Below are 22,568 nucleotides of genomic sequence, written 5' to 3' on the forward strand. Positions count from 1 at the left end.
AATCTAACTCACAAACCACAAAAATTTGCTTTGTGGATTTTTCCGTTTGGAAAAACAACCGGACAGTGTTTACGAGGAAAAGCAAATATAGGCCTAGAGGGGAAAATGTTAGGTAATATGAATTATTCATAGCAGGAGTGAAATCACTGGGATGTGTGTTGTGTCGATTTTGTTGGAGGGATTATTCTAAATGTGGTTTACATGCACAATCCTATAAGGATAGTATTTTTGTAATTCTATGTTTGCCTGATAACACAACAAATATATTAATGTTAGGCTACTCCCTAGACTGGACTCTCCGCTACTGATGAACACAGCACCTCTACTATAACGCTGCAGAACCACTCGGCCACATCAGTGTGCGCACACTCACTCACTCACTCACTCACTCACTCACTCACTCACTCACTCACTCATTCACTCACTCATTCACTCACTCACTCACTCACTCACTCACTCACTCACTCACTCACGTATGCACACACACATACTCACTCACACGTATGCACACACTCACTCACACACACACGTATGCTCACACACACACACACACACACACACACACACACACACACACACACACACACACACACACACACACACACACACACACACACACACACACACACACACACACACACACACACACAGAGCCCCAAACCAGAAGTGAGGCAGGGCCAGGTTACTACTAAGTGCCACCCACTGGTCTCGTTTATCCACTATCCACCCCTCCCTTTCTTTTACCCATATACAACCAGGTAAAGATGAAAGTGGTCTGGGCTTAAATGAGGCTGGTCAGCTGGGCCAGCACCATCCAGGGCTGCTGATAAACCCAGAGCTGCTGCTTGGCTGCTGGGGGAAAAGTGCTGAGCGTTCCCTGGATCTATTTCCAGCTTGTAAATCTGTAATTTACTATTTATATTTTGACAACTTTTACTATTACTTCACTACATTCCTGAAGAAAATAATGTACTTTTTACTCCATACATTTTTCCTGACACCCAAAAGTACTCGTTACATTTTTAATGCTTAGCAGAACAGGAAAATTGTCCAATTCACACACGTATCAAGAGAACATCCCTGGCCATCCCTAGTGCCTCTGATCTGGTGGACTCACTAAACACAAATGCTTAGTTAGTAAATTATGTCTGAGTGTTGGAGTGTGCCTCTGGCTATCCGTAAAAAAAAACATTTAAAAAAATGGTGCCATCTGGTTTTCTTAACATAAGGAATTTGAATAGATTTTTACTTTTGATACTTAAGTATATTTAAAACTTTTACAAAAGTAGTATTTTACTGGGTGACTTTCCCTTTTAATTGAGTCATTTTCTATGAAAGTATCTCTACTTTTACTCAAGTATGACGATTGGGTAGGTTTTCCACCAATGCCCTCGACCATATGTGATTACACCACTGTTACAACCAGCACAGTCGCATAATGAAGGCAAACGTGAGGGATCCGGAGAAAGACAGAGAGAGCGAGAGAGAAAGAGAGAGAGCGAGAGAGAGAGAGAGAGAGAGAGAGAGAGAGAGAGAGAGAGAAAGAGAGAGAAAGACAGAGATAGAGAGAGAGAAAGAGAGAGAGCGAGAGAGAGAGAAAGACAGAGAAAGACAGAGATAGAGAGAGAGAGAAGGTGTGAGGAAAAAAAGGGCAAGAGGGAAAGATGGTTGCACTTGCAACCTAAAAAGCCACACTTGAAAGGGAGAACAAAAGGCGAAGGTGGTGGATATAAAGCACATTTCCTGGTCATTACTGGATAGTTGTTGACATACTGTATGAAGCATTTCAGAACATTAGCAACACTTATTGTAGGAGTTAACACAAAGGGACAATTTAATCAAGGTAATAGAACTGGGGCATTTTATGCTAATATGGGCTTGTGGACCGGGTGTGTCAGGCCTGCTATGTTTCTATGGACTGGTGATGAGGCGGTACCATTACAGAGCAGGAAATTATAGCAAGAGTGCATCACAGAATCCTGTTTTAAGGAAGTCTGCCCAATATCCTTCCATAAACAGACAGTGTGGAATACTATTACCCCCCTTCTTTCTCCCTCTATTGCTACTCTCTCTCTCTCTCTGACATCCCCCTCTGTCTTCCTCCAGTCTCTCTCTCCCTCACTGAGCTCTCTCTCTGAGGCCTCCCTCTGTCCACTCCACTCTGTAGTAGAGACGACTAATTCATGCAAAGCGAATTCCTGAATGTCATGTATCCTAATGAGGACATTGCATAGCATGACAATGGAGTGCTTCCCCGGACGGCACGCTGCCAAGCCAGAAGAGAGATAGTCCATCTCCTCTGGAGAGACTACAAGCTAGACATTTTAATAGCAGATCTGCTGAGTAACCTGACATTAGCCTCTGTATTGAAAGGCACATGACGAGGAGCCTCGATGCTGATGAGTCACAGCACAGCGCTAATGGATGGAGGTACTGTATGGAGGGTTGGCTGCCATCGTCATTTATCCTCGTAGGGGAGAAAAGAAGGAAGCACCGGGACAATGACTCGCTGCAGTACAGCCAAGCGTTCAACTTAAAGCCATTCAACGCAATTATGACAATAAATAAACGAGTGAAATAGAAGTAACTTACAGTAAATTTGACAGCTAGTGTGTATGAACGGCAAAGGAACAAAATGTTTTTTCCACAGTAAGACACCAGTAAACACTGGGACACATGAGACGTTTTCTGCGAGTAAACCACCCTGACCACCCTGACGGTGTGGAGTAAACCTCCCTTGACGGTGTGGAGTAAAGCTCCCCTGACGGTGTGGAGTAAACCTCCCCTAACGGTGTGGAGTAAACCTCCCCTGACGGTGTGGAGTAAACCTCCCCTAACGGTGTGGAGTAAACCTCCCCTGACGGTGTGGAGTAAACCTCCCCTGACGGTGTGGAGTAAACCTCCCCTGACGGTGTGGAGTAAACCTCCCCTGACGGTGTGGAGTAAACCTCCACTGATGGTGTGGAGTAAACCTCCCCTAACGGTGTGGAGTAAACCTCCCCTAACGGTGTGGAGTAACCTCCCCTGACGGTGTGGAGTAAACCTCCCCTAACGGTGTGGAGTAAACTTCCCCTAACGGTGTGGCGTAAACCTCCCCTGACGGTGGGGAAAACCTCCCCTGACGGTGTGGAGTAAACCTCCCCTGACGGTGTGGAGTAAACCTCCCCTGACGGTGTGGAGTAAACCTCCCCTGACGGTGTGGAGTAAACCTCCCCTGACGGTGGGGAGTAAACCTCCCCTGACGGTGTGGAGTAAACCTCCCTTGACGGTGTGGAGTAAACCTCCCCTGACGGTGTGGAGTAAACCTCCCCTGACGGTGTGGAGTAAACCTCCCCTGACGGTGTGGAGTAAACCCTCACTGACGGTGTGGAGTAAACCTCCCCTGACGGTGTGGAGTAAACCTCCCTTGACGGTGTGGAGTAAATCTCCCTTGACGGTGTGGAGTAAACCTCCCCTGACGGTGTGGAGTAAACCTCCCCTGACGGTGTGGAGTAAACCTCCCCTGACGGTGTGGAGTAAACCTCCCCTAACGGTGTGGAGTAAACCTCCCCTAACGGTGTGGAGTAAATCTCCCCTGACGGTGTGGAGTACACCTCCCCTGACAGTGTGGAGTAAAGCTTCTCTGACAGTGTGGAGTAAACCTCCCCTGACGGTGTGGAGTAAACCTCCCCTGACGGTGTGGAGTAAACCCTCACTGACGGTGTGGAGTAAACCTCCCCTGACGGTGTGGAGTAAACCTCCCTTGACGGTGTGGAGTAAATCTCCCTTGACGGTGTGGAGTAAACCTCCCCTGACGGAGTGGAGTAAACCTCCCCTGACGGTGTGGAGTAAACCTCCACTGACGGTGTGGAGTAAACCTCCCCTGACGGTGTGGAGTAAACCTCCCCTGACGGTGTGGAGTAAACCTCCCTTGACGGTGTGGAGTAAACCTCCCCTGACAGAGTGGAGTAAACCTCCCCTGACGGTGTGGAGTAAACCTCCCCTGACGGTGTGGAGTAAACCTCCCTTGACGGTGTGGAGTAAACCTCCCCTGACAGTGTGGAGTAAACCTCCCCTAACGGTGTGGAGTAAACCTCCCCTAACGGTGTGGAGTAAACCTCCCCTGACGGTGTGGAGTACACCTCCCCTGACAGTGTGGAGTAAAGCTCCCCTGACAGTGTGGAGTAAACCTCCCCTGACGGTGTGGAGTAAACCTCCCCTGACGGTGTGGAGTAAACCTCCACTGACGGTGTGGAGTAAACCTCCCCTAACGGTGTGGAGTAAACCTCCCCTGACGGTGTGGAGTAAACCTCCCCTAACGGTGTGGAGTAAACCTCCCCTAACGGTGTGGAGTAAACCTCCCCTAACGGTGTGGAGTAAACCTCCCCTAACGGTGTGGAGTAAACCTCCCCTGACGGTGTGGAGTAAAACTCCCCTGACGGTGTGGAGTAAACCTCCCTTGACGGTGTGGAGTAAACCTCCCCTGACGGTGTGGAGTAAACCTCCCTTGACGGTGTGGAGTAAACCTCCCCTGACGGTGTGGAGTAAACCTCCCTTGACGGTGTGGAGTAAACCTCCCCTGACGGTGTGGAGTAAACCTCCCTTGACGGTGTGGAGTAAACCTCCCCTGACGGTGTGGAGTAAACCTCCCTTGACCGTGTGGAGTAAACCTCCCCTGAAGTTGTGGAGTAAACCTCCCCTGACGGTGTGGAGTAAACCTCCCCTGACGGTGTGGAGTAAACCTCCCTTGACGGTGTGGAGTAAACCTCCCCTGACGGTGTGGAGTAAACCTCCCTTGACGGTGTGGAGTAAACCTCCCCTGACGGTGTGGAGTAAACCTCCCTTGACGGTGTGGAGTAAACCTCCCCTGAAGTTGTGGAGTAAACCTCCCCTGACGGTGTGGAGTAAACCTCCCCTGACGGTGTGGAGTAAACCTCCCTTGACGGTGTGGAGTAAACCTCCCCTGACGGTGTGGAGTAAACCTCCCCTAACGGTGTGGAGTAAACCTCCCCTAACGGTGTGGAGTAAACCTCCCCTAACGGTGTGGAGTAAACCTCCCCTGGCGGTGTGGAGTAAACCTCCCCTGACGGTGTGGCGTAAACCTCCCCTGACGGTGTGGAGTAAACCTCCACTGACGGTGTGGAGTAAACCTCCCCTGACGGTGTGGAGTAAACCTCCCCTGACGGTGTGGAGTAAACCTCCCCTGACGGTGTGGAGTAAACCTCCCCTGACGGTTTTGAGTAAACCTCCCCTGACGGTGTGGAGTAAACCTCCCCTGACGGTGGGGAGTAAACCTCCCCTGACGGTGTGGAGTAAACCTCCCCTGACGGTGGGGAGTAAACCTCCCCTGACGGAGTGGAGTAAACCTCCCCTGGCGGTGTGGAGTAAACCTCCCCTGGCGGTGTGGAGTACACCTCCCCTGGCGGTGTGGAGTAAACCTCCCCTGACGGTGTGGAGTAAACCTCCCCTAACGGTGTGGAGTAAACCTCCCCTGACGGAGTGGAGTAAACCTCCCCTGGCGGTGTGGAGTAAACCTCCCCTGGCGGTGTGGAGTAAACCTCCCCTGACGGTGTGGAGTAAACCTCCCCTGGCGGTGTGGAGTAAACCTCCCCTGACGGTGTGGAGTAAACCTCCCCTGACGGTGTGGAGTACATGACGAGACACTGGGGAGGACATGACCCTGCCACTTTACTACGAGGATGCTCAGCTCTGACTTTACACACTGTCCCTGTCTTTATTCTTGAGGATGCTGTATGGTATCCTGCTGTGTTTCTGTACAAACTGGCAGAACATTACTGCCATCCACTTGTTGATACACCCTGCACCTGAGATGAGACATTGAAAATACAGGGCAGCCAGTGAATAATTGTTTGGGTCTCGAGGGTTAAATCCAGCTACTATAAACACACAGACAACATTCTGTAGGCTCTCACTGGGTCTCCCTGGCTGGCTGGCTGGTTGACTCAGAGAGAGATACATGTACATGCGCTGGTTCTCAGAGTAGCCTGCTCAAACGGCAGACAAAGAGCCTGTATCCTTACTGTCAGATTAGCGCTGAGCACTGTGCCCTTGTGTTGACGGAGAGAAGACCCTTGTGCATTAGCGACAGCAGTCACACTAGGTGGTATCGCTAGCTCACTTGCTCTTCTATCTTCTTTCTCTCTCTCCTCTCTTCTCCCTTCTTCTCGCACCCTGCCCCCAACTTCGGTGGGGGGAAGACAGTTGAAGATATGCGCCTGCCTCCCACCATCTGTCTAATGAGCTGTAAATGTGTGATAGTCTCCTGGTTGGGCTCTCTGTTTGTGTCAAGCCCTGCTGTTGCTGTTCTGCTTCCACCTTGCCCTGAGTCCTTCAGATTAGTTAGCCTGGCTTCTGGGGGGGGGGGGGGGGGGGGTGTCACTCACCAATACTAAACCTCTCAAGGCGCATTACATTTCCCTGTTTTACCAGCATCCACTCATGAGGCAGCCACTCTCTCTCTGTGCATCCTTAATGGCACCCTATTCCCTAGAGCCCTGGTCAAAAGCAGTGGACTATATAGTGGATAGGTTGCCATTCCCGACGCATCCTGAGTAAACCAGAGGTCAAATATGGCTACCGGTCAAGCAAGGGGCCTCCTTCCTCCTCTCTCCCTTCCTCCTCCCTCCTATGGTCTGGATCTGGGATTAAGTGTTTGTTTCCTCCCTCTTCTTGGTTTAAGGCCCATGGCAGTCAAAAATATGATTTTCATAGTTTCAAACCACTCTGCCAATAACAGCTTGTTTTCAGATTTCCACTCCCCACCCAGACCAGTCCTAGACAGTCCTAGCAAAATTCTTACTGGAGAAATTGCTCTTTACAAAGAAGCTATTTTTTATTTTTTTTTACCATTTTATTTTAAAACAATCACAGTAAGGTACTTAATTGGGTAACACTTTATTTGGATAGTCCATCTGTAGATGGTCTACAGACTTTCTACAGACTATCAGTAACATTTCAATTAACTATTTAATAACCCTAACCATAGCTCCAACCCAAACCCTTATCCTAAACCTAAACTAAACCTAGTCAGCTGGAATGCATTTCAATTAACAGGCTTGCCTTGTTAAAAGTTAATTTGTGGATATTCCTTGCTTGTTAATGCATTTGATGTAATGCATTTGAGCCAATCAGTTGTGATGTGACAAGGTAGGGGTGGAATACAGAAGATAGCCCTATTTGGTTTATACCAAGTCGATATTATGGCAAGTACAGCTCAAATAAGCAAAGAGAAACCACAGTCCATCATTACTTTAAGAAATGAAGGTCAGTCAATCCGGAACATTTCAAGAACTTTTAAAGTTTCTTCAAGTGCAGTTGCAAAAACCATCAAGCGCTATGATGAAACTGGCTCTCATGAGGACCGCCACAGGAAAGGAAGACCCGGAGTTACCTCTGCTGCAGAGGATAAGTTCATTAGAGTTACCAGCCTCAAATTTCAGCCCAAATAAATGCTTCACAGACTTCAAGTAACAGACACATCTCAACATCAACTGTTCGGAGGAGACTGCGTGAATCAGGCCTTCATGGTCAAATTGCTGCAAAGAAACAACTACTAAAAGACACCAATGAGAAGAAGAGACTTGCTTGGGCCAAGAAACATGTGCAATGGACATCAGAAAGGTGGAAATCTGAGATTTTTGGTTCCAACCACTGTGTCTTTGTGAGACACAGAGTAGGTGAAAGGATGATCTCTGCATGTGTGGTTCTCACCATGAAGCACGGATGAGGAGGTGTGATGGTGTGGGGGTGCTTTGCTGGTGACACTGTCTGTGATTTATTTAGAATTCAAGGCACACTTAACCAGAATGGCTACCAAAGCATTCTGCAGCGATAGGCTATCCCATCTGGTTTGCGCTTAGTGGGACTATCATTTGTTTTTCAACAGGACAATGACCCAACACACCTCCAGGCTGTGTAAGGGTTATTTAACCAAGAAGGAGAGTGATGGAGTGCTGCATCAGATGTCCTGGCCTCCACAATCACCCGACCTCAACCCAATTGAGATGGTTTGGGATGAGTTGGACCACAGAGTGAAGGAAAAGCAGCCAACAAGTGCTCAGCATATGTGGGAACTCCTTCAAGACGATTGGAAAAGCATTCCTCATTAAGCTGGTTGAAAGAATGCCAAGAGTGTGCAAAGCTGTTATTAAGGCAAAGGGTGGCTACTTTGAAGAATCTCAAATATAAAATATATTTTGATTTGTTTCACACTTTTTGTTGATACTACATGATTCCATTTGTGTTATTTCATAGTTTTGATGTCTTCACAATCTACAATGTATAAAATAGTACAAATATATAAAAATCTGACAAAAATGTGTCAGCACCTGTGAGTCACCTTACTATACAATAAAGACACCGGTGACAGAGGACATTAAATCTTGAGAGATGATATCAATGAAATTACCTTCCCTCCATTATGTTTAGACAGGACAGAGAAATAGTACCTATATAGTGCACTACTTTGACCAGGGGTTGGGCCCGGTTCAGGCAACAGAGCCTAACAACATTTTTCATGGAACCGGGAATAAAAGTAATTCATAGTATTTTGCATTCTTTTTCTAGTTCCACAAAAAAAACGTGACAAAACGCCTACGCAAAGCCCTTACTCTGTCACTCAGAAATGTATTCCAGTGTCTGCCTGCAAGCTGAAAATCTTTGCCAGCCAGTGTTTGTGCGGGTTTAGGCTACCTTTCCCTCTGAAGCATATGCTACTGTACTGACATTACCATAGGCTACTGTCCTGACATTACCATAGGCTACTGTCCTGACATTACCATAGGCTACTGTCCTGACATTACCATAGGCTACTGTACTGACACTACCATAGGCTACTGTACTGACATTACCATAGGCTACCATCTTGACATTACCATAGGCTACCGTTCTGACATTACCATAGGCTACCGTCCTGACATTCCGATAGGCTACTGTCCTGACATTACCATAGGCTACTGTCCTGACATTACCATAGGCTACTGTCCTGACATTACCATAGGCTACCATCTTGACATTCCCATAGGCAACTGTACTGACATTCCCATAGGCTACTGTCCTGACATAACCATAGGCTACTGTACTGACATTACTGACATTCCCATAGGCTACCATCCTGATATTCCCATAGGCTACCGTCCTGATATTACCATAGGCTACTGTCCTGACATACCCATAGGCTACTGTACGGACATTCCCATAGGCTACGGTCCTGACATTACCATAGGCTACTGTACTGACATTCCCATAGGCTAGTGTACTGATTTTACCATAGGCTAGTATACTGATATTACAATCATGATTCAGAAGCTAGGGAGAGATTTGTAATTAGCTAGAGAAGAATGGATAAAAAAAATTCTATGCTAGTTAAGGATAGGCTTAGTTATCACGTTTCACATTGGATTTCTTAACTACAAAAAGGTATGACGTGTTTCTAATTCTGTTGCCGTTCTGCACATAAGCTTTTCATAGATAGCTAGCTGAAAGGACATTCAAAGTTCCTCCATAGAAGCCACTCCTCCTAGGTATAATTCTGTGGACCTAATTCAGATAATGCATGTCATAACAAGATGCACAGCACTTCAAGCCTCCTCCTCAACCCTCTCTCGCTCTCTCCCCACCAGCAAAATTTCAGTCACATCTTGCACCATAAGCTACACTTGTCTTTCCATCATGCACGTAAACAACTAGCTCGTAGGCTCTATCCACAATGATTGGTGAAGTAATTTAATTAGTTAAATCCCATAGTAACTCACTCAACACACAATGCTAATTTTACATAAGACAGGAACAAATGGATCTTTCAGGGGAGATTTCCACAGAGATGGAGTGATAGTGACTTCTTTTCTAGCTATTGAAGTCTTTGGACAGGCATTACATTATTAATGCATGCTAGCTCCAACCCCACACAGCTCTGGACCACACAGCTCCTTCACATGTGGTTTGTGCCCCAGTTTTGCGGGACAAGTGTGTGTATGTGATGTGTGAGTGTGTGACATCAATATGTCAGTGGAGAATTGTTATCACTATGACACATCTATGGGTGGTGAGGGTTGGGGGGTTCTGAAAGGGTGAGGCTGGAATGACAGGAGTGCTGGGAAGGGGAAGAAAAGTGTTGGCTGTGTGAGGGAGATTGCGTCAGTCACAGAGTTAAGTGCTACCTGCTACAGAGAGCTGAGGAGCTGATGAGAGCTGAGAGTGGAGGGAGAGGTGATAATTGGTAATCATGGTTCTACATGGTCTCACTAGCACCGTCGCTACAGTAGCACATCTCTCTCTCTCCTCGTCAGTTATAAGACCTCACAGATGAAATTAAAACACTGTTAGGATGTCTCATATCCTCCCTGACACCATTCATCTAAACACCATTCATGGCAAAGAGAGAGTTGATATTGGACTGAGAAGTTATGAGGTGAATAGTGATAAAAACAGGCTGACGATGAAACAGTCAAAGGAACCAGATTGGAGTGAATGTCTGACTGTGTGTTTGACCAGGTGTGGAAACTAAGATGTTGTTCTTAATACTATGTGTTATACAGTAGGTGTTATAGGGGTTAAGCACCGTTGTTACACAGCAGATACATACCTCCTCGGGTAGGCTGAGGACCAAGTCATTCTCGACCTGTACCACCAGAGCCTGCAAGAAGTACTCTGAGCAGGCGGCCAGCACGGCTCGGTGGCCACGGAACTCCTTTCCTTCCACCAGGACAGTCACATCGCACAGGATATCCTGCTTCCGCTGGTCGTTCAGGCACAGGAGGATATTGGTACAATGAACCGTCGACTCATACACGTACATGGGGGCTTCAGGCTTCTCATCCACGGACATTCCGCTCACGCCCTGGAAATAGAAGCACAACGGGGTGGAAGGGGGGTGGGGGTCAGCTTTCAGATTAATGTGGCGGGCCCTGTTGGTGAGCTAGTGCATACCGCAGGGCTGACATCAGCGGGCCTCTCCTCATCTCCCACGGCCCAGCCTACTTCACCAGCCCCAAACACAGTCAGCCCCATGATTGAATACATACACCATGACCAGATCAGACCGCCTCAGCTCAGCTCAGCTTTACTCTCTCAAACACCCCTTATAACCAGGAAATATACACACTCACAAACCGCAAGTACCTAACACATTCCCACTCATACACACCCTTGCATGCAAACACACAAGCAATAACACACATCCTCCCACATACACACACCTCCACATAGACTCATGTTCCTGTACACAGCCCACACAGCCCCCCCCCCCCCCCACACACATCATAACGCAAACAAAAAACAGTTTTCATACCCTATGCACACGGACACTGATACAGTAGCACAACAGAACACACACTCCCTGTCTAAAAGGTGTCATCCTTTCACAGAGACAGACAGAGAAGAAAGTCCTCAGGCTCCTAATCTAAGAAGGTCGGGAGGGACTATATGAGTGTCACTCAGCACAGAATAATAAGACTCTCAAACAGGATAAGAATGAACACCAGTCATACAAACTCGTCTCGAGCCTCCTCGCCAGCACTGGTACAAACTGTGTAAAGGAAAACAGTGTCAGTTGTGTATGTTGCTTTAATCCCTCAGAAACCTGATATTTGGCTTTGGTCCTTGCAGTCAAGCGCTTCCACCCACAGTCATTTAGGCTGTACTAAAGGAAGAAAAGCATAATGTATATTTAAAAGCATTTCATCTTATCAGTGCTCCACATACACACAGTGCAGGGAGAATTAAAATGACTGGTTCTCTCTGCAAAAAAGGATCCTTCACAACAGTGTTTCCCAACCCTGGTCCTCCAGTACCCCCAACAAAACACATTTTTATTGTAACTCTAGACAAGCACACCTGATTCAACGTGTTAACTAATCATCAAGCCCTCAATGAGTTGCATGATGTGTGTTTGTCAAGGGCTACAATAAACCCTTGTACTGTTGGGGGCACTGGAGGACCAGGGGTGGGAAACACTGCTTTACAACACTACGACAACAACACATGTTTGTACCAATGTTCTGCCTTTATTGAGTAAGTGACTCTTAAAGGTATACTTCGGGATTTTGGCAATGAAGCCCTTTATCTACTTCCCCTGAGTCAGATGAACTCATGGATACCATTTCTATGTGTCTGCATCCTGTAGGATGGAAGTTAGAGGTAGTTTTGCGAGCTAATGCTAACTAGTGTTAGCGCAATGACAGAAATTCTATGTTATCTACTAGCATGTGTGTTACAATAAAGTCAGAAATCACGCTAATGCTAGTTAGCAACTTCTTTCGAACTGCAGGCAGAGACATAAAAAGTTTCCACGAGTTGATCTGACTTTGGGGAAGTAGATAAGGGGCTTCATTGCCAAAATCCTGAAGTATCCCTTTAAAGGTGAAACCACTGAAGAATATTGTTAATGATCATATTGCTATAGAAACCAAGTAATAAACACAGATAGAGCCTGCCGGACTTGTTTCCATCACATAATGAGTTTTCACATCCGCAGGGCTTGCTGTTCTTAGTAAATCAGAGCTGCATGACTCCATAGTTCCTTCAAAACACACATAAGAAGCTCTGTTCTGGGAACCGGCAGCACATTTCCACGAAGTCAGTGTCAGGCCAATTTTCCCCTCTGCTCAACCACTGGCGATAGATAGGAATTCAACTATGTTTCAGTTATCCTTCTGCAGATAAATCATACGGAGGCACTCTATAACTCACTCTCTTTTATGCCTGGGTTTGCTTACTTGTCAACCCCTACTTCATTCCTGGTTCTACACGTAGAACACAGATAACTTTGTGTACATGTAGTGATCAGTCACATTAAAAGGAGTGACCGGCCAGGCCATGCTTTCCTTGACTGTCAGACACTGTGCCACATTTGGAGCAGTCCTGGCTCTCACTCAGAAAGCTGAATAAAACATCAGTAAAATAGCTCTAACACACCGCCTCACCTCAGTGGACGACGACACCCCCCCCCCCTGCAAACGGAAATGTCTCTGTTGAAAATGGAAACTCCTGTCTTGTAAATGGAAGTGGACTGGCCGGAAAACGCACCTCAATAACTACAGTGCAAACTATGTAGTCATCAACTACATGAGGGAGAGAGTTCTGGCCCTTACCTCTCCAGGTTTAAAAACAAACCTAATTTGATCTCACTGCTGTTACTATACCAGCCATCATTGCAGGCCCTCATATGTTTTGCTGTGGTATGATAGGGCTGGTGAGGCCATGCGGGGGGCGGTTTGTAACCACTGTCCAGACATTTACAGTGGTTGTCTGAGTGGTCGGTCACAATTATTGTTGAGTTTTTTTATTTCCACCATACATTTCTCAGTTGGCTTGGCAGGATAATGACCTGTCTTCCAAGAATAATGTCTCCAGATGTGGTTGCAAGGTTCATAACAATCCAAACATGCTATTTCTAACCCTGGAATGTGCGTTCGCCTTGCTTCCATTTCAGAAGTCTGTTTTGCAGCGGGGAAGGGAAAATACAGGGACGATACACACACACGCACCGCAAAATAGCTGGTTATGGTCGCGTTCTGATTAGAATTGCTGAGGGATGCAAAGCTCTTTTTTTTTTTTTTTTTCAAAGTTCATTTTGTTTCTACCGCAGCTCTTTTCACTAACTGATGCAGCTAACCTGCTTTGTGACTAACACTCCTGTACAGATCAAAAGCGCAGTAGTGTGGTGATACATTTCCGACAAACCCATCAACAGAGCTGACTCTCGGCCTAGCCACAGCTCTATTCTCCTGAAGCACCAACACTGATTAACACTAATGTGGCTGGAGAGGAGTCAGTTCTCAGCTCTTTACACATCATGGTTGTAACATTAAACAGTATATAAACAAAGACATGCATACAAGCGTACATACACAAAGCGTACACACACACACACACACACACACACACACACACACACACACACACACACACACACACACACACACACACACACACACACACACACACATACACACACACACACACACACACACACACACACACACACACACACACACACACACACACACACACACACACACACACACAGCCTTATTTGAGTTCAATGTGCTAATACAATGTGTCTATACTGTACAGTAAACAAAGGAACTACTACCATCAAAGACCCATACTGTCACCATCCACCAGCCACTGGCAATACATTCACTGCAGAGGCCTTTATGATTGCAGTTAGCTGTCACCTGCATGCACTGTATGAATGGACTCGTGGTCTGTATGTGGACCGTCTGCACCTTGACTGTAAAAGCCTTTCCTCAGTCCATTCAACTGACTGACTCCTTCACTCACTGCTGCTTAGTCACTATGTATAGTAGACCACCAGCTGAAAGGTTATAGCCTAGCCAGTAAAACCCAGTCACCTCCCCTCTCACAGGCTCAGTGGTGTTAATGGGGTCAGTGGGGTTACTCATGCACACACGCAGACAAAACAGTGGATGGTTTCAGTCACCTACAGCATGGCATTATGATGCGTTTCGGCTTAGGGGGCCCTGGATGAGAGGGGGAGTAAGAGCATCATGTTGGGCTCTGTGACGTGTCCTCTCCTCTCTCTGAGGCATGTGCAGAGAGGGGATTGACGTGAAGAGAAGGGGGAGCAGAGGGGAGAAATAAGGGGCTCCTTATCAACAGAACCTGGTTTCTCTCTCTCTCTCTCTCTCTCTCTCTCTCTCTCCCTCTCCCTCTCCCTCTCCCTCTCCCCCTCTCTCCCTCTCCCTCTCCCTCTCTCTCAGTGCGGAACAAAACAAAGCCAAACGCGCCACACTCATGACAGCAAAAAGGTCACATAACTCAGAAACAGGGCATCATCTGCCAGGGACCAAACCCCCTTCCCACATGTACACCCTGGATGCCATGACAAAGCACTCCTCCTCAGACATACACGCCTTTCTCTCTACATCCATTTTCACAGAGTATAGGATGATGTGAGGTATCTTAACAGACAACACAATGGAAAATTAGAGACTGTTCTGATGCCAGATGTCTGTAACTACTCTGAGGATGTGTATGACTTTTATTCTAACATAGTTTCTAATCAGAAAATCTGAATCTCTCTATGATGGCATTTGCTGGAAGTAAACAAGCCATGTCTGCTGCTGTAATACTATTAGGATTGTGTCCCAAATGGCACCCTATTCCCTTAATAGTACACTACTTTTGACCACTTTTGACCAGGGCGCCATTTGGGACGCACACCAAGTCACCTGAGCAGTATGTATTGAATACTAGCAAGACTACGAGTAATGGGAGAGAACATTGCGTTACTGTGTAGTGTGTACCAGTAGGACAGGAGGCCTGATGCCAGATGTCTGTAACTACTCCGAGGATGAGCATGACTTTAATTGTAAATGACCAAATTAAGTAGCTAGCGATAACAAATGTGCTTGGGGAGGTAATGTCAAACAGGCAGCTAAGGCAGTCAATGTCAAACATGGCTTTAAAGGTGATAAAACTACTAATTGAAAAAATGTCTGCCTGGGGGAAATAGATAACCCCTGCCAATATACCATAAACATCGCCCATCCTATGACTGACAGACAAACAGACGGAAAGACAAACATGTGTGGGCCCCATTGCCTGCTGTATGTTCCTATAAATGCCTATATTCATCTTTGTACTTTCTCTAAAATGAGGGAGCAGAGCCCTCCACTCACTTCAACATGAAAGTCAACCCAGATGACTATTCCCATCCTCATCTCAATGGTCTCAGGCTCCTGCATGCTTCTCTTCATGCAGATCTCTCCCTCCCACAGGACATTAGATAAGTCTGCTTATTCAACCACCTGGAGGGCTCCGTGTGTAATTGTTCAACTGTTTCAAGTCATGTATTGGAATGAAAAGGACGACGTAGTAATCCATGTAGTCCGTGTTCTCTTGGCCATCAAGGTCATTATTTCCTCAGCCTGTTAAGGGTTTTGGTGTGGGGCTTTAGGTAAGTTAATTGTAGTAGATTAATGAAACCAAATCACTGAGAGGCGCAGAATGACAGACACCTGAGAGGGCGGGGCAGAGAGCTGTTAAGTTGGTGACAGCATCTGTACAGATGTGTTTCCCTAATATAGAAATCAATAATACAAAGGTATATTGGTATTCATCTGCTTGCTATTTGGGTTTTTAGGCAATGTTTCTGTATAAGCACATTAATGACATCTGCTGATGTAAAAAGGGCTTTATAAATACATTTGATTAGATATTAAATAACAGACAGTAGTTTAAGTGAGAACATAGGTGTCATTGATAGTCGGCAATATTAATATAATTTTTTACTCGTGGAATTATATTGTAGGATAATTTACACAAGAGAGTTTACACTGAATCTATGATGCATTAAGTAATAGAGATCACAACATGTCGAGATCGTTGTGGTAGAACTTGACTGCCCTGCACAGAGCCCTGACCTCAACCCCATCGAACACCTTTCGGATTAATTGGAGCATCGACTGCAAACCAGGCCTAATCGCCCAACATCAGTGCCCGACCTCACTAATGTTCTTGTGGCTGAACGGAAGCAAGTCCCCGCAGCAACATTCCAACATCTAGTGGAAAGCCTTCCCAGAAGAGTGGAGGCTGTTATAGCAGCAAAGGTGGGACCAACATTAATGCCCATGATTTTGGAATAAGATGCTCGACGACCAGGTGTCTTTTGGTCATGTAGTGTATGTATTGAACAGTGGGGGCTCCTCAGAGGAGGAATGGGAGGACCATCCTCCTCAGTGAATATCATTTTTTTTAATAGCGAAACATTTAAAAAAAATATCCTTTTTAGATAAAACTATACTAAATATATTAATGTAACCAAATAATTGATTAAAACACACTGTTTTCCAGTGAAGGTCTACAGTAGCCTCAACAGCACTCTGTAGGGTAGCACCAAGGTGTAGATGGAGGACAGCTAGCTTCTGTCCTACTCTTGGTACATTGGCTTCAATACAAAACCTAGGAGGTTCATGGTTCTCACCCCCTTCCAAAGACTTAAACAGTAATTATGACAACTTCTGGAGGATGTACTCCAACCTGTCAGAGCTCTTGCAGCATGAACTGACATGTTTTCTACACAATCAGAGGACCAATGAATCTAGTACTGAAATCTATAGCTAGCTAGCACTGCAGTGCATACAATGTGGTGAGTAGTTGACTCAAAGAGAGAGAAAGACAATAGTTGAACTGTTTTGAACAAATTAATGTTCTTGAAAAATTAAGGAGAAGCAAGAGAGAGGGAGATAACTATATCTCATCATTTTTTTCCAGTTTCACTTACTTAGCTAGCAAATGCAGCTATCTACTTTAGCCTACTCAAACAACTGGCTCAAAAATATGCTATGTTAGCTAGCTGACTACAGTATGACTATCCAACACTGAAACTCTTCCAAGTCAAGGTAAGCTTTTAGTTTGACTAATCTATTGCCACCGGAACATGCCTGTAAAACTGCTAAACTGCTTACTGACTGTACATTGTACTGCATGATTTGAGTGGGTTTATTAACTCGTTAGTTCTGTTAGCTATGTTGACTATGATGTTACTTTATCTAATATGATGACAACAATGTAGGCTATGTGTAGCGGTTAGCGGTTATGATATGGTTTGGCTTGGAAAGGTTTTTTCACCTGGTCGCAGACAGCTGATGTGTTGTGCATTGAAGTCCACAAGCAAAGGGAAAAGGTGAAAGGAGGAGCGCATAGATTTTATAAGGAATACAATGTGGCTGCTATGAAAGTGAACTGTGTTTACGCGTGATCAGGGGTGTATTCATTCTGCCGATTCCGTTGAAAAACGTTTCTTAAACGGAAGCAAACAGAACGAAACAGGGATAAACATACCTGAATTTGTCCAATAGAAACTCATGTTTGCAACTGCTGGACTGATGATTACACCTAGATCAGTTAGATGCAGGCAAGAGTGTGCAAAGCTGTATTGAATGTGTCACTGTCTATGTGTATGTGTCTGTCACCTCAAATTTTGCTCTCGACCTGTGTGCACCGACGTTGTATACATTAATTCATAGACTAGGTTGTAGCAAACCTCATGATGGGTATAGGGAAAATTAAAGTATCATGTAGTAGCCTAAACATATCGCTGGTCCATTGAACTGGGAGAATGGAATATAAAGGGCAGTCATCCAATATGCTGAAATAAAAATAAGGAAATGCTCATAAGAAAAATGAGCGTCCTCACTCATCTTAAATGGAATCGACCGCCACTGATAAAGAAGGGGTGGCTATGAGAAGACAATGCATAGCTGTATTTAACTCTGGGTCTCCTCAGGCCACAGAGAGGGTTGCAGAGGTGTCAGACAGACACAGAGACAAGTCAGGCTATGCCGGTGTTCATTAAAGCCCAACTCAATCAACAAATGTACCCAGAGCCTTTTCACCCGGATAGAGATCAATATTATGTCACTACGCCTCGATCCCAAGCAAGAGCAAAAACAGCAAATTATTATATTTCGACCAGTAGGCTGCCAGCACTTTAAATATTAATGTAAGGGATTCAGTTAGATGCCGGGAGTGTGCCATGTTCACACATGAAAATGTAACGTTGCTTTTCAATGGATGAGAGCCTGAAACGAGTAGATCCTGTTTTCCTGTTTAAGGTAGGTGTGGTACACAGTGTTACTCAGACCTGGTTATGGTAGGTGTGGTACACAGTGTTATTCAGACCTGGCTATGGTAGGTGTGGCCTATAGTGTTACTCAGACCTGGTTATGGTAGGTGTGGCCTACAGTGTTACTCAGACCTGGCTATGGTAGGTGTGACCTACAGTGTTACTCAGACCTGGTTATGGTAGGTGTGACCTACAGTGTTACTCAGACCTGGTTAGGACAGGTGTGGCCTACAGTGTAACTCAGACCTGGTTATGGTAGGTGTGACCTACAGTGTTACTCAGACCTGGTTATGGTAGGTGTGACCTACAGTGTTACTCAGACCTGGTTAGGACAGGTGTGGCCTACAGTGTAATTCAGACCTGGTTATGGTAGGCGTGGTACACAGTGTAACTCAGACCTGGTTAGGACAGGTGTGGCCTACAGTGTAACTCAGACCTGGTTATGGTAGGTGTGGTACACAGTGTAACTCAGACCTGGTTAGGACAGGTGTGGCCTACAGTGTAACTCAGACCTGGTTATGGTAGGCGTGGTACACAGTGTAACTCAGACCTGGTTAGGACAGGTGTGGCCTACAGTGTTACTCAGACCTGGTTAGGGCAGGTGTGATACTGTCACGGCCGTTGAAAGAAGAGGACCAAGGTGCAGCGTGGTGGGCGTACATATTCCTTTATTTATATGACGCCGACAAAAACAATAAACAAACCAAAACAACTGTGAAGATAAAGGGCTATGTGCCACAAACAAAGTTAACTTCCCACAAAGACAGGTGGGAAAAAGGGCTACCTAAGTATGGTTCTCAATCAGAGACAACGATAGACAGCTGTCCCTGATTGAGAACCCTACCCGGCCAAAACATAGAAATACAAATAATAGAACTAAAGAACATAGAATACCCACCCCAAATCACACCCTGACCAAACCAAAATGAGACATAAAAAGGCTCTCTAAGGTTAGGGCGTGACAGGTACACAGTGTTACTCTCTAAGCTTTATCTTCCTGACTGATGTCTTGAGATGTTGCTTCAATATATCCACATAATTTTCCTTCTCATGATGCCATCTATTTTGTGAAGTGCACCAGTCCCTCCTGCAGCAAAGCACCCCCACAACATGATGCTGCCATCCCCGTGCTTCACGGTTGGGATGGTGTTCTTCGGCTTGCAAGCCTCCCCCTTTTTCCTCCAATCATAACGATGGACATTATGGCTAAACAGTTCTATTTTTGTTTCATCAGACCAGAGGACATTTCTCCAAAAAGTATGATCTTTGCCCCCATGTGCAGTTGCAAACCGTAGTCTGGCTTTTTTATGGTGGTTTTGGAGCAGTGGCTTCTTCCTTGCTTCGCAGTCTTTCAGGACTCGTTTTTTTTACTGTGTATATAGATACTTTTGTACCTGTTTCCTCCAGCATCTTCACAAGGTCCTTCCGACTTCAACTGTAAATGAGCATTTCACGATCTGACAATGGTAGCCTACCTTTTGGGCTTTACATTGGAGATTTGCAATTTTTCCATGGTTCTAGGATGATTTTTAAAGATGCATTATGCAAAAATTGCTCCTTCATTTCCTGGTTGCTAAAATTTTAATCGTTTGTCTAATTTCAGTTTATGTGACAAAACAAGCAACTATACTGAAGAAAATCATTGTACCATCTAAACAGGTGTGAAATACATTTTCCATAATCCAAAATATTGTATTTTCAGCTGTTTGAAGCTGGTGTACAAAACCGAAAGTAAAAGATGCAAAAATGAAACTTGAGAGGGAAGCATAGAAATAGCCAACATTGAACAGATCTACCATTTCTTAGACCTGCTTTCAATGAGAATGACAGATCTATAACTTACATTTCTATGTGAATTTGGTCGGTTCGCCCAAAAAGTTTCATATTGCAGCTTTAGGTAATTTTGAAGCCAAATAAGCCAGCTCACTGAAAATACTTGGAATGCCCATCACTATTGCAGAGCCAACGCTCAAGCTCTTGCCTGCTGACCAAAGAGGAATGGGATCCGCTCTGTTTCTTGTGGTTGGGAAGGAGGGAAGAAAGAAGAGAGAGGGAAGGAGGAGAGAGAGGAGGAGATCTCATCTGATTTTGCACACTGCCGTAGCACTGGGGGACTTGTTTAGTAACACCATTAAGAGATCTGTACAATTCAACTTGTTAACAACTAAGGTAGTTAATGTCTTATAGAGGCAGGCAGAGGGCTATAACCTTCAGCATGTGAATCAATACTAAGAACACCATAGGGATTCACCATCTAAGAGAAAACAATTAGTGAAAAGTACAATAGTATAGTCTGTTTAAATTATCAATGGCAACGGTTAGCCAGATTAAAGAAATGCTGACATATTGCTGTGAAACATGAGGCTGGTCATGCAGGCTGTTGTGCTCCTTACACATGTATCTAGCAGAGTAGTTATTCCATATGCTCCACATCACAGAGACCTCACTCATCAGTCATCACTAACTGCTGATTGAAATGAAGCATACATTGTACTGTATGCAGATGTAGGATCTTAATTTGAGCCAGTTTGCTACAGCAGGAAAATAATCGTGCAGCAACAGGAAATTTTAATTATTATGTGGATTATAATTAATGGTGTTACCTACAGAGAAAAATGACTCTCCTTGAGAGTATCAAATTCATTCTAATGATGATGGAGAATCAAATCAGAGCTCATTAATTCCATCGCACAGGGCTTTAGTGAAATGAGTGTGTCAACGCAAGCAGTAACAACTAACAAGATGTTTTGAAGCAGTCTCTCATTTAGACCAAGATGTAATGAGGTTGAATCGATCACTCAGCTTTAAATTGCTTTAATCGCAGAATCTACTTTACGACAGTGCTGAGACAACTATGTGGCTTGCCAACAAATAACAACACAGAAAACCACTTCCTGACAGAAATGCACCTTATGTAGCTCATGCCTGGAAACACAATATAGACAAACGTGCTCGTATTACCTCAGATGGATTTCTCAACTGGGCCAGTCATTCTGTAACTCTCCTTCTCACTCGGGTAACTTTATTGTCTCGCTATCTGTTGCTGAGTACTGAGTACATCTGTGCATATGTGAGTGTGTGGGTGTGTGTGTGTATGATGTGTTTGTGTGTGTATCACCATGTGTGTGTGTGAGTGTGTGTGTGACGGCATACCACAGTATTTTAGGCCTCTTTCTGCTTAAGCTGCAGCTTGCATGAATCATGACTTCCCACATTGTAGGTCAGAAAGTAGGATGAGTCATAACACTGTCTTATATGGTAACATACTTGTGACGTGACAGAAACACTGAGTTACCTGTGGACCTGGGCTATCTGGTCCGCATGGACACAAATGTAAATAATGTTCATATCATATCACACACATCATATTCTGTGTCAACTATCAAATTCACACTGTGATCACACTATAGAGTCTAGAGAAACAGAGTAGAGACCTAAGAGCTTTGAGAATGTCATGAAAAGCGCTATAGAAATGTAATACATTTTTATTATTATTATTATTAACTGCTTATTTCTGAGCTGGAAATTTAAAACAAAAAATATATTTTGATGGTAGATGAGGCAACGGCTGTCTTCAAGAAGAATACGGTAATCCCCTACATCCAGATACTGGAATTTTACCTAGCAACTTGATGTTATTTACATGGTAAACATGTAATAAGTGCAGAGTACATTCTTTTGTGTGTCTAATCTCGGAGAGTATCACAAACTACTAACCTTAACTTCTGCACCTCAAGCAAATTCCTCTCACGTCTCCCTTGTATCGATGTTTAAAAGCCCTTCCTCCTCCTGAGATCAGTTCAATCATTACAGAACCCTTTCTGCAGAAGCTCAACAACCACAGGCACCTGGGCCAAATCAACCACAGAAAAACTCTGACGTGAGCAAAACACCCACTTCTTCACATCACATTGCCTGAAACAAGCAAAACACCCTCACCATCACATCAGCTTGGTCTGCAACAAGCAAAACACCC

At 45.1% G+C, this 22,568-nt stretch overlaps 1 protein-coding gene across 1 annotated transcript in view; it reads right to left on the reverse strand.

Moving 5' to 3' along the window:
* The window catches only part of LOC139415052 (transcription regulator protein BACH2-like), a 103,528-nt gene that overhangs the window by 24,848 nt on the left and 56,112 nt on the right, over window positions 1–22,568 (reverse strand). The window contains exon 2 of the mRNA XM_071162813.1: window positions 10,583–10,837. Within this exon, the coding sequence (XP_071018914.1) occupies window positions 10,583–10,825 (243 nt within the window). The 5' untranslated portion in view covers window positions 10,826–10,837. The remainder of the gene's footprint in view (window positions 1–10,582; window positions 10,838–22,568) is intronic.

This window comes from Oncorhynchus clarkii, chromosome 8, assembly GCF_045791955.1.
Source record: "Oncorhynchus clarkii lewisi isolate Uvic-CL-2024 chromosome 8, UVic_Ocla_1.0, whole genome shotgun sequence".
Classification (NCBI taxonomy): domain Eukaryota; kingdom Metazoa; phylum Chordata; class Actinopteri; order Salmoniformes; family Salmonidae; genus Oncorhynchus; species Oncorhynchus clarkii.